We start from the raw sequence: 12,838 nt of genomic DNA, 5'->3' as shown, positions 1-12,838 counted from the left end.
TATCTTGTTAAAATTACATTTTGAATCTCTTCTCTGTCTTTAGGTAGGATTTCCTATCTAATATTTCTTTTATTAAGGTGATGAGAGAAACAGATTTTTATCAAGATGTCCATGCCTTCCTCAAGCTACTTTCTTAGCCTAGAGATTCTGAAATACTAGTTGAGGGACTAGAAGATAGTTAAGCATTTATATTTTGAGAAAAGCTCTCAGGGGTGATTCTGATAAACCCAGTGTATTAGTAAATGTTTAACAACTAGCCCTGTAAAACAAACAAACAAACAAACCAGAAACTGAAATTGTAGTGGCAGCAGTTCTGACTACCAACTTGAAATCACTTGATACTGACTTGAAGAGTTGGGGAGAAGTGCACTTTCAAGCCAGAGGTAGGCAGCTCCAGGTAGTCCTCATATATACCACACGCACACATATGTGATGTGTGTACAGTCCCCCTCTACACACACACACTCAGTTTTGAGAATACTCCCCCTAATCCTCTAATCCTCTCAGGATAGACTATAATGTCCCTAAAACTTTGAGGGATAAAAATTTCACATCTTCCCCAAATTGAGTATTACTGTTTTAAGTCACCCAGAAGACAACCAGAGTGTTAAAAATGGAGAAAGCATCAGACTATGCAGTAGAAGACTGGAAGACCTAGAATTCAGTTTTGGTTTTCCTGTTCATTAGCTGTTCAGCATTGGCTGAGCCACTTAAACTCTTTGAGGTGATTTTTTTTTTCCCATTTATTTTTTTCAGCATAACAGTATTCATTGTTTTTGCACAACACCCAGTGCTCCATGCAAAACGTGCCCTCCCTATTACCCACCACCTGTTCCCCCAACCTCCCACCCCTGACCCTTCAAAACCCTCAGGTTGTTTTTCAGAGTCTATAGTCTCTCTTTGAGGTGATTTTATCATTGTAGAATCTAAGTAGTAGTACCAGTCTTATCTTAAGTTGTTAATATATCAAAGTTTCTTTTATCCTCAAGATAATTTAGAACCACTTTCTCTAGTTTTATTTTTGGAGGAAATTATAGCCTCTATTTATATTTTCATGATGACAAAAATCAGCAAATTTGAAGTTTAACTCAGCTACTGAATCTACTGTATAATTCATCAAGTTCTAGTCTCTTGATTTTCTACAATAGCCATTTCCACATATTTTCTTACTCCAGTTTCCACCAAATCACTCGATGAAGTTCTTCTAGAAAAGGTCATCATTGATCTCTTGCCAAATCCAGTCAAAAATGTTCATCTTACTTGGCCATTCTCTGATAATTAACACTGTTGATCAAGCCTTTCTTAAAATTCTTTTCTCAAGTGGCTTCCATGACCATAATCTCCTGATTTCTCTCCACATTCTCAGATTATTTCTTCCTAGTTTCTTCTTTCTCCGTCTTTCTTACAAACATTAGTTTTCTAAGGTATTTGTTCTTATTTCATCCTCAGCTGTCCCAAATAATTTCATATTCCCCCATTGCTTTAACAACTATCTGTATGCTAATAATTCCCAAATGTATAGCCCTTTGCCCAACACTCCCATGCACTTGAGATTTCTAGATGTCAAAGATCAAATTAATCTGTTCAACTAGGTATTTTCTAACTTTATAACACATATATATTATTCTTCATATCAAAGAGGTTTGGGGGCTCATGGGTAGCTCAGTAAGTTAAGCATCCAACTCTTGACCTCGGCTCTTTAGCTATCCTTTTTGGATAGATGATCTCAAGGTTGTAAGTTCAGTCCCCACACTGGGCTCCAAGCTGGGCATGGAACCTACTCAAAAAAAAAAAAAAAAAAAAGAGGTTTTGTGAGATACTTACATAATGTAACAAAAAGAGCTTGAACTTTAAGATCAAAAAGGCCTGGGTTCAAATACTAGCTCTCCCATTTACTAATTACATACCTTTGGACAAATTTCTTCATCTCTTAAGTATCCATTTTCTCATCTGTACATGATAATAAAATTTTCTGTCTCACTGGGACGTCATGACACAGTATGTAAAGCAAACCAATATCTGTGACTATAAGATGATTCCTCTTCAAGAGTTTCCTAAAGAGGGGTGCCTGGGTGGCTCAGTCAGTTAAGCATCTACCTTCAGCTCGGGTCCTGCTCTCAGGGTCCTGGGATCAAGCCTCTTGACAGTAGACTCTCTGCTCAGCGGGGAGCCTGCTTATCCCTCTCCCTCTGCCTGCCCTTCCCCCTGCTCGTGTTCTCTTTGCCCTGTCAAATAAATAAATAAAATCTTTTTAAAAAAAATGTTCTCTGAAGAGAAGTAATACTGTTACTGATATTTTTGAAAATGCATTGTACAAAATGCTCAGTGATATTCAAAAAACTTATAAAATCATTGTGTTGTGCTAAATAATAAGCTCACTTTTTATGCTTCATTGTTAAAGATTAGCTCCTTGATATAATCTTACAGTGTTTTAGGCAATAAAAAGTAGTTTGTAACTAGAAATATTGGTGGCTGTCAAAGATAACAACATAGTTACTGAATTTATTTCCTTTTCCGTTGAGAATCTAAAAAGCAATTTATCCTTCTTATTTTGTATAGTCCAGATTTTAGTACAGTTTTGAATACATGTTTAAACCGAGGTTTTAGCAGACTGCTAGACAATATGGCTGAGTTCTTTCGACCTACTGAACAGGATCTTCAACATAGCAACTCCATGAGTAGGTAAGATGACAAAAAATGTTATGTGTCTAATGAATACTCTAATAAAAGAGTGCTTTGGATGTGTTTATTTTTTGTTCCAGGTAATTTAAAAAATCTTAGAGGATAAATTTGATTGATCATTTGTCAACAAATTAAACTCCCTTAAACCAATGACTCTGCAGAAGCTTCTTCTGTATTCAATATTAAAAATTTCATTTCTTCCCCAAATTTTGCCACTATATGGATATAAATAGTGAAACTACCTTTCTGTAGGCCAAGTTCCAGTTCCAGTTCTTGGGTTTGTTTTTATTTTAATTCTTTAGAATATAAAACTGAAAATGTATTTAATTACTATAAGCCATAATTGGCCCACATAATTCAACAGTTTGGACATTAAAATAACCAAGCAGTCTTGTTATAAATTCCCATTTGATGAATTATCTCTTACTTCTACAACTACATAATGTATTCATTTTTAGCTCTTATTGTAGGATTGGGAGTATTTAGTTAGTGCAATTGTTAGTAATTTTAATCACTATTATTTCTAAGTCATATAGTCATACTGCTAAAATGTATCATATGGTTTTATTATACTCTTATTTTGGCATGAATATTTTGGGTGTCCTAGCAGAATTTATACTCTTTAATAACCTATTTTGTAGATTTTTATATTAGATTCAGAAATCAATAAGTACTAAACCAATGTTAACTGATTATAAACTAGTCCATTAAAATGAAAAGAAACAGTAAGTGATACGCCGTATGTATGTGTAATGTCCAATGTAATTCATAAATATATAGGGTAAGAAATTATTTACTCAGTTCTCTGGAACCCTTTATTGTATAAAAAAGAATAATTCTCAATTAACATGGAGGATTTGGAATACTTAGAGCAATAACATTTATTTTCTTTAACAATTTAAATATCACCCTAAAATTTTTTTAGATTTCTTTAAATTATACAAAAATAAATTTCAGCCCCTGTATACTCCCTAAATCAGGTTGTTCCAATTAATAAAACTTCACTGTAATCTCTGCCTAGCAGGGTGTTAGTTATTTCCTGAGTAGGGATAAAGAATTGTAATTGTTGGGTTTTTTTTGTTTTGTTTTGTTTTGTTTTTTTAAAGATTTTATTTATTTATTTGACAGAGAGAGAGATCACAAGTAGGCAGAGAGGCAGGCAGAGAGAGAGGAGGAAGCAGGCTCCCCGCGGAGCAGAGAGCCCGATGCGGGGCTCGATCCCAGGACCCTGAGATCATGACCTGAGCTGAAGGCATCGGCTTAATCCACTGAGCCACCCAGGTGCCCCGTAATTGTTGTTTTAATACAAATACTTGACCTTATACCCTAAAGAACTAGAAAAATTTTGTTATAACCACATCAGCCAGTAGTTTAAACTCCTACAGTTTTCCATATTTTACTTTCCCATACAACCTACATTTTTCACCTAGAATCATGTTCCTCAGTTATATTTTAATGCTTCTCTCAAAGTCAGAGATTATCTAATGCCCTTGCATATTTCACTACACACACTAGGTATTTAGTAGATATCTCCTGTCTTAAGTTTTTTCTCTTCTATATCAGTAATCAACTTAATACTCCATAATTCAATACTAGAAATATTTCCATTATGCCTTATGCTATTCCTTTTATTTAAAATGTAGTGAAAGTTCTAGCCATCACTGTAAGTCAAGGAAATAGATTTTCAATTATTGGCAAAGAGACAAAATGGTCTAGAACCTTTAAGAGAATCAACTGAAAAGTGATGCTAACTAATACAAGCTCAAATTATATATATATATGTATATATATGTATGTGTGTGTATTAATATGTATATATTCCCATAATACTATATACATAAAACATACGCACATAATATATAATATTTAAAAAATTATTAAAATAAGCAACAAATATACTTTCCTTATAAAACATATAAGGTGAAATTATTAGAATAATATGTTATTCATAATAGATAAACCAATAGAATAGAATGTAAAATCCAGAAACAGGTTCTAAAATATACAGGAAATTAGTAAATGATGAAGGTGAGGAAGAGATGTTTATTTAGTAAACAGTAAGACAGATTAGTCATTTTACAGTGACTAATGTAAAATAATAATAAATTTAGACCCTTCTGTACCATACACATAGCCAAAAAATCCAGGAGGTTTAAACAATAAAAACAAATGAACAGGTGAATAGGAAAAGGGGAATTGTGAGATCAAGTTGGAGAATTGAGCACATACAGATTATGGTTGTCATCATGAGAGTGCTGGGGAACCACAAGGGAAGTGGCAAGAGAGTTACGTGACGGAATTTACATTGTAGGATCACCTGGATTGCTCTGTGGAGAAGGAAGTGGGAAAGGAGAATCGGGGTGGGATATAGCAGTGGATGAATGAAGACTTCTATGAATTGATTCAGCAAGTACATATTGAGCACATACTGTGCATCAGGCCCTTTACTAAGTACTGGGATAATACAGTGAGTAAAACAGACATGTTACCTAACCTCACAGACCTGTATGATAGTGGTGTCTTCAGTTTCTATTGAAGAAAAATTAATGTACAAAGAGAGATATCAAGCAGGTAAAAACATGACAGATTTTGGAAAATGCTATCATAAAGGACAATAATGTGTAATTTTCTCAGGAACACATAAATCTCTACACTGCTTTTTCTTTGTATGCATTGCCTCAAATTTTGGCATAGCATACTGGTTAGACAACATAGCTTCAGCATTTTCATGATGTTTAAAAGGAAATTTCTAGTGTAGCCTCAGGTATAAATATATGAAGTGTTTCATTTAATGTAATAAACCTATGTCTGTAACCCACATACAAAAATTATTTCATCATTGTTTACAAATTGTTTCATCATTTAACAGTCACTCTATCATCCGTAATCACACATTCATTTATTTACAAAAAAAATGATTGTTAAGCATTTACAAGTTAGAAGGTCACTGCTATAGTCCAGACAAGAGAAACTGCTTAGCCTGGATTAGGTTTGGCCATAGGGAGAGGTAGACCCACATAGGTAACATTTAGGATTGTGGAGGGATTTGATATAGTCAGGATACAGAAGTGCCCAAGTCTCCTCTTATATAGCCAGATAGGTAATGGTGTAGTTCACTGGAGTAGGGAGGAGAAACATTCAACATTGCTAGTAATTGAGAGAAACACAGACTAAAACTGTAAGATACTATTTTGATCTATCAGACATATCAAGACATTTTTATCAAGATTTTTTTAAAAACTAATGCTTGATGTAGAAAGAGGCATAATGGAGCAGGTTTTCTCATACACTGCTGGAGAAGCAGTGGGCATCTTTCAATATACATTATAAACCTTAAAAATATTCATACACTTGAGGCATCTGGGTGGCTCAGTCAGTTAAATGTCCAACTCTTGATTTGGGCTCAGGTCGTGATCTCAGGATCCTGAGACCAAGCCCCACCTCATCTCTGCCCTCAGTGGAAGGCTGCTTGGACTCTCTCTCTCCTTCTGTCTCTCCCCCAATTTCTGCTCTCTCTCAAACAAACAAAAAAAATAAATAATCATATCCTTTGACCCAGTAGTTCTGTGTTAATACAAGAAACTATTTAAGGAAAATGAGGCAAAAACTTAAACACCCAATTCCAAGGAGCTAGATCTAAATTGTCACAGCTAGAGGATGAATTAGCTTTATAATCGTTAAAAACTAGATAAAAACTTTAGAAGAACTTTTAGTAAGATGGAAAAATGTTCATGACATAATAATAAAAATACAAAACAATATTGCTGGAGAGGTTATAGTCTTGTGTTTAAAAAACACACAAAAAAGCATAGATATGTATAAAAATTACTGGAAGAAACTAACCATGATGTCAGTTACAGTTATTTCTAGGAGGTAGAATTATGTGTGATTTTTATTTTCTTAATACATTTTTGTGAGTATTCTTCAGTGACTGTATTGCACTGTAATTAAAATGTTAAGTTCCCATAAGAAAATTTCAGAAAATAATTATTACTATGATGATTTTTCAGTCTTTCCAGTGTCAGCTTGCCACTAGCTAAGATAATTCCAATAGTAAATGGACAGATCCATTCAGTTTGCAGTGAAACACCTAGTCATTTTGTTCAGGTAAGAAGAAAATTTGGGGGTATTATTAAAAAAACATTGTATCTTTGGTTGTAGTTATATTTGTCTGAAATAAAATTACATTTCTCTCCTGTGATATTTATGTTCAAAGAAACCAAAAACTAAAAACCACACATAGAGTGTGGTAGTATGCCCCATGAGAGCAATAGTGTATCATGGCAAATTTATGAGGTTGGGAATACCTTTCTCCATGTTAGGTCCAACAGCAGTTAGCCTGCATTTTTAGTCCACATACATTCTGGTGGTCGATTGAACTTACTCTGTTAATGTTTTGCATTAAAGTATTGGTGATAAGATTGAGCTGTGAGATCAGTAATCCAGTTCCACAAATTTTGAGGAAAACTAAAAAAAATTTGTGGAGAAGTAAAGCATTTTAGATTTAATAAATATGACTGTTAATAGTGTACCAATAATCTCATGAAAAGCAGCATAAGATAGTACTACATATAACTCCATCCTTTCTTAGAAAAGCATTTTGGAATGCATTAAGACTACTATTATTGAAATAGTAACTTTGAATCTACGTAGTTTTTGTTGTTTTTTTTCTGAGTCACTTGCACAGTTGGATTAGAAAACTTGGTTTAAAAGACTAAAACTTGTATTAGAAATAAAAACTTGTTTGCGGGGTGCCTGGGTGGCTCAGTCACCCAGTTGGAGTTAAGCCTCCAACTCAAGATCTCAGCTCAGGTCTTGACCACAGGGTCGTGAGTTCAAGCCCCATGTTGGGCTCCACACTAGGCGTGGAACTACTTAAAAGGAAAAAAAGGTAAAACTTGTTTGCAATACACCTCAATTCCAAACTACTGCAATAATAGTGAGGAGACGCTAAGGCTGAAGTGTCAGGATGGCATCTTCTCAGTAACCTGTGTCTCAGACAAGTCAGATTATATTCCTTGTACTATCCACTTGGGAATGTGAAAAGCACTGAGACCACAGATTGTGTTTCTTTCTTTCTGTGTATAGTTTCATCAGTTTGTCCTTCGCATGCTTATTTTCCCTCACTGTTCTCTTCAGTCTTTTGTGTCATCTTTCTCACCTGTGACAGTTAGATGTTCAGGTTGCAGAAGGATGAGTGAATGAGACTGATCTCCTTTCACTTAAAGTTTAATTTCAGCTCAATTTTTTAATCAAAAACTTAGTTTAAATTTTTGGTATCCGTGAGAGAAAAAGGTTGTAACTTCTGGCATTTAAACCTTCACTTTACCTTTCTCCACTTTCATAAAAGTCTCTAGTTTCGTCAGTAGGCTGTTCGTCTTGGCAACAAGTGAGAAATACAACCAGGCATACATAATATACCACACCAGCTTCAATCCTTAAGTAATTCATACACTACATTAATTAAAATCTGAATAATTTATAATGAAAACAAAAGATTTCAATCTAATAAAAACACCCTTGATATTGTTTAAAGTATTTGAGTGTGACTGAATGTAGATTAAACTAATATACTACACTATTGATTGACAAGACTCCCACCAGTTCTTTTAACCATAATTTCTATGAGTTAAAATGTCACATTGCCTTCAGAGGATTTAATCATGAGTTTATTGAGATCAAGACTTCATCTACAGATCACTTGGGTTTTCTGATACTTAAGAGAGAACACAAAGGACAGTTTTGCTTACTGTTTCTCTGATGTTCACCAGGGCACTCCAATGCTTCTGTGTCATGGATCTTTTTACAATCTGATGAAGCCTATGGGCCCCTTCTCTGAAAAGTATCTATAAATGCGTATTATAAAATAAATGGGTTTTAAAGAAAACCAATTATAAACAGTTTTTAAAATGCTTTTTAAAATCAAATTTATGAAGAAGCAGTATTGCTTTTTTGTTCACGCATTAAATAACAAGCTATAACAGCAGTTCATGCAACTTACACAACTATCGAACATGAAAATGTCTGATTTCTATTGAAGACAAAGTCATAGACCATGCTAATACTATCACAGTTGGTTGGCAATTTCATAATTGAAAGATACTAGGTTTTAGTTAAAGGTTAATGAAAATAGAAATGTAATTTTTTCTTATTCTTACATTTATAAGTCTCTTAAGAACCCTGTTCTAAAGTGTCTATGTGCAGTTTGTGTACGTATATGCAATAATATATGACATGCTACATGTATTCTATGTTAGACCTTCTAAAAAAGTAATATATCTCACAACCATGTTACATCATCTTCTAGCAAAAGTACCTTTAGATTTGTATCTTTAGTACTATAATCATTCAACAGATAACGTATCTACCCCTTTGCATACATAAAAGTTCATTTGTAGACTGTTTTGGGTCTTCTCAAAGTCACACTTGAGTACTTATCATTCCATCATTCACATAAGAACCTAAACAATAAGTGTCTCCTAGACTTTTTTATAAGAAAAAGTATCCCCTTCTTTAAATGATTTTCTTTTTGGCCTTAATGCCATAAAACTTAAAGCTAAATTCATTGCTCAAATTGCAGATATGGATTCAAATGATGTATACTTCTTACAAATTGTAATGTTTTACTCTCATTTTGCTAGGATCTGTTGATGATGGAGCAAGTGAAAGACTTTGCTGCTAATGTGTATGAAGCTTTTAGTACTCCTCAGCAACTGGAGAAGTGATTTCTTTTGCTTCCAGAAAAACTACAATGGAATTCATTTACTTTTAAAAATACACTGAATAAATCAACTACATATAGGGTAATGATTTGTTACCAAAATGCCTAATAAAAATATATTCCTAAAGTCTTCATTTCATAATAAAATAGTTTTATTTGGCATCTTAATATATTTTTTTAAAGTCAAGTCACAGACTAGTTTTTGTGGGCATATCTGAGTGTACACAGTGCAAATATTTGTTATACCATGGATATTAATTCCAAACTGACTAAAAACTAGTGTAGATACTTTTTTACTATTATATGAAATGTAATATACTTGACATTAATACTGAGAAAAAGATATGTTTGAGAAATAAGTGTGAAGTATAGGAAAAAAATGTACTTAACTAATCATAAAGTTCGGTGGACTGAAGTATAGATGAGGGAATCAAACTTTTCTTCAGTTACTCTTCAAAGGTATAAATTATTTATTGTAAATAAACCTAATGAAGGACTTTTCTTTTGATGGAAATCAGTGAATTTAACAACCGTGATCAGTAATTTTTTTTTTACTATTGTTAACAATTCCGAGAAAATTAAGTATTGATTTAGAGGCTAAAATTGTGCTGATGCTCTTTACTCAATAGTTATTATTAGCCACATAGTTCATTCATTTTATGTAAATAATTTTAACAACTTTGTATTGATTTTGAGACAGTAAATATCTTATTGTAATAAAATATTTTAGTAAAATATGGTTTTGTTGAGTTAATACCTTAGAGCCATTAATTTTATTTGTCCCATAGCATTTTTTGCTCTTATTTTGGGAGAATATACTAGTTTTCAAGTTTTATTTTAACTGGTAACATAATTGATGCTTTCTTTTAACTTTTTTGTTTAGAAAAATAAATAACATTTCCTTCTGAAAATAAATATTTCATCGTCTCTAGTTAAATCTATATTCTATATTTATAAGGGTAATTAAGACAGAAATATATGAATCATCAGTATAGTGGATACATTTTCAGTAATATAAGAATATTTTCAATGACATCACTTTATGTTCCTCAAGCATAACATTATAGCTGAGTAGTAGAAGGTACAAAATTAATTTTGAAGTCTCTTCCAAGGAGAGGCAGGCAAGGCCCAAAGTCAACCATTAGGTATTCTATGTCTACAGCGTTTTAAAAAAAAGAAAAGAAAAAACAGATGTAAAAGTGGTAAGAAGAGCAAATGCTTCTCTTCAAAATTTGACAGAATACAGTGATACTATTTTCTAATAGGGTAACTGAAAAACTGCGTTTTAGAAAATTAGTGAATGTGTATGTAGTAGGGCATGCATCTCTTCCAGCAGTATTAACCCAGGATTTCATTCAAGGAATATTTGAGACTGAACAGGTGTGGCCTTATAAAAGAATCAAAACCTGGTCAGCTGAAAATTTTTACCTGGAGTCCTACATCTGTGGAGTTGTGGCAGTTAGAGATGACAAGGTAAAAACCACATGTATTTGAAGCTATTTGGGCTTAGACTTTCTAAATTTGTCTTCAACTAGTACAGTAAGAGCCCTCTTATTGGAGACCCTTAGTTGTTTGGTTAATCCAAAAGGTCACTTAAAGCAGGGTATCATGCACCAAAAACTCATTCTTAGGGGAGCCTGGTTTGCTCAGTTGGTTAAGCATGTGCCTTTGGCTCAGGTCAGACAGATCCCTACATCAGGCTCTCGGTTCAGTGGAGAGTCTGCTTCCCCCTCTGCCCCTCTCCCTACTCATGTGCACACATTCTCTCTCTCAGAAAAATAAAATCTTTAAAAAAAAAACAAACTTAATTTTTAGATATTTTAACTAAAAATATAAATATTCTTTGTCAGTTATTTAATGTAGGACCCAGGTCTTTTCTTTTTAGTATAAGGTCTACTTAAAGGTGTCCTCCAATTATCTTGTACAAATTGCAAACATTATATTGCTATAGTTGGGAACCCAGGATACAGAATTTTTGTAGATTTTTGCTATATTTTCCTCCAATCTTTTAGAACTGTTTTGCCCACAGTTAATTTACTAATACCTTTAATTTTTTTTTAAAAAAAAGCAGTACACTTTTTTTTAAGATTTTATTTTTAAATAATCTCTACCCAGCAGGGGGCTCGAACTCACATCACAATCCCAAGATCAAGAGTCAAGTGTTCTTTTGACAGCCAGCCGTACTCCCCTAAAAAAAGCAGCACATTTTTATCTGGTCTTTCAAAGTTCAGCTTGGTTTTTGCAGAGACTACAACTCTTCAAACTCACATTATCACAGTTTGTATAATCATGACAAAAAGTTCAACTGCCATAATCAGTTTGTTTGATAACTTTTAATTTCCTAGAGCCACTGTAACAAATTATAATTAACTGAGTGACTTAAAACAACAGAAATCCATCCTCTCACCATTTCTGCTCCTTGGAAGTCCAAAATCAAGGTGTCAGCAGGACCATGCTCCCTCTGAAGGCTCTAGGGAAGACTTCAATCCTTTCTTGACTCCCAGCTTCTGGTGGCCCAAGTGTCCCTTGTCTTACAGCAGCAAACTTCAGTCTCTGTCTCAGTCCTCACATGGCCTTCTCTGTGTGTCTATGGATCTCTTACAAGCATGCTCTCATTTAGGGCCCACCTACATACAGTATGATCTTATCTCAACAGTTACTTTAATTACATTTGCAAAGACATCATTTCCAAGTAAGATCACATTCTTGGCTTCCAGGTGAACATGAATTGTTGAGAAATTCTATTCAACCCACTATAGAAACAAACTCAACTCAGCTTGGTAAACATACATTGATTGCAGCAAGTAGAAATTGAAGGGTGTGCCAGACAGAAGTGTATTAACAGAAAGCATGTAGCGTGCCCTAGGAACCATCCATATGCTTTTCCAAGAAGATGGAGAGCATCAGTTAACCCAGTAAATTGATTGAATGGAGATTACTTAAAACTGCTTCTACTTTTTCTCCTTCAAACTTGTATAAATGTGTTTGTTACTGTGTATATATAAAAATTTGATAAGACCATTATTTTATTTGCTTGGAAAGTAGGAAGATTTGATCTAATGAGTTTTTCACTTACAAAACTGAAATGAACAGAAGGCAAAACATCTGTCTTATCTTCTGTTGTCTTGATTCATATTTAGTTGAATAACCTGAACTTTTAGAATAATTGTGTTGCTTGAATATGTTACTCATAAAAAAGATAGAATCTTAATACAGTGGTATCTATATTTAAAATATCAATGACTAGATTATTCAGTCTAATAATCTAGTGTGTTTTGCCTTCAACATTTCTCTAGTCATTAAAGGAAAACCAGAAGTTACTGAAATTCAAATCAGGCCTTTTTGTACCTATTTAATAACTCTGGGAAAATGATTATTTGATTGGAGGATAAAACTATTGGCTTAAAATAGGTAATGAGAGGGAGCACCTGGGTG

The 12,838-nt window shown here is 33.6% G+C and overlaps 1 protein-coding gene and 1 long non-coding RNA gene across 2 annotated transcripts in view; one reads left to right on the top strand and one right to left on the bottom strand.

The window, feature by feature from the left end:
* PEX3 (peroxisomal biogenesis factor 3) overlaps nt 1-10,138 on the top strand; it is a 32,965-nt gene extending 22,827 nt beyond the window's left edge. The window contains exons 10-12 of the mRNA XM_046006413.1: nt 2,560-2,682; nt 6,693-6,789; nt 9,324-10,138. Coding sequence (XP_045862369.1) covers nt 2,560-2,682; nt 6,693-6,789; nt 9,324-9,407 — 304 coding nt within the window. The 3' untranslated portion in view covers nt 9,408-10,138. The remainder of the gene's footprint in view (nt 1-2,559; nt 2,683-6,692; nt 6,790-9,323) is intronic.
* Nucleotides 1,656-9,307, bottom strand: LOC123942471. Its single transcript, XR_006818425.1, has 3 exons — nt 8,433-9,307; nt 5,616-5,798; nt 1,656-1,777 (listed from the first exon to the last, which is right to left on the bottom strand). It is a non-coding gene; the product is annotated as an uncharacterized LOC123942471 (long non-coding RNA).
* Nucleotides 10,139-12,838: the final 2,700 nt, after the last annotated feature.

Source organism: Meles meles, chromosome 5 (genome assembly GCF_922984935.1).
Source record: "Meles meles chromosome 5, mMelMel3.1 paternal haplotype, whole genome shotgun sequence".
Classification (NCBI taxonomy): Eukaryota; Metazoa; Chordata; class Mammalia; order Carnivora; family Mustelidae; genus Meles; species Meles meles.
Note: the sequence above shows the minus strand (reverse complement) of the source record. Positions and strands in the feature narration are given on the sequence as shown.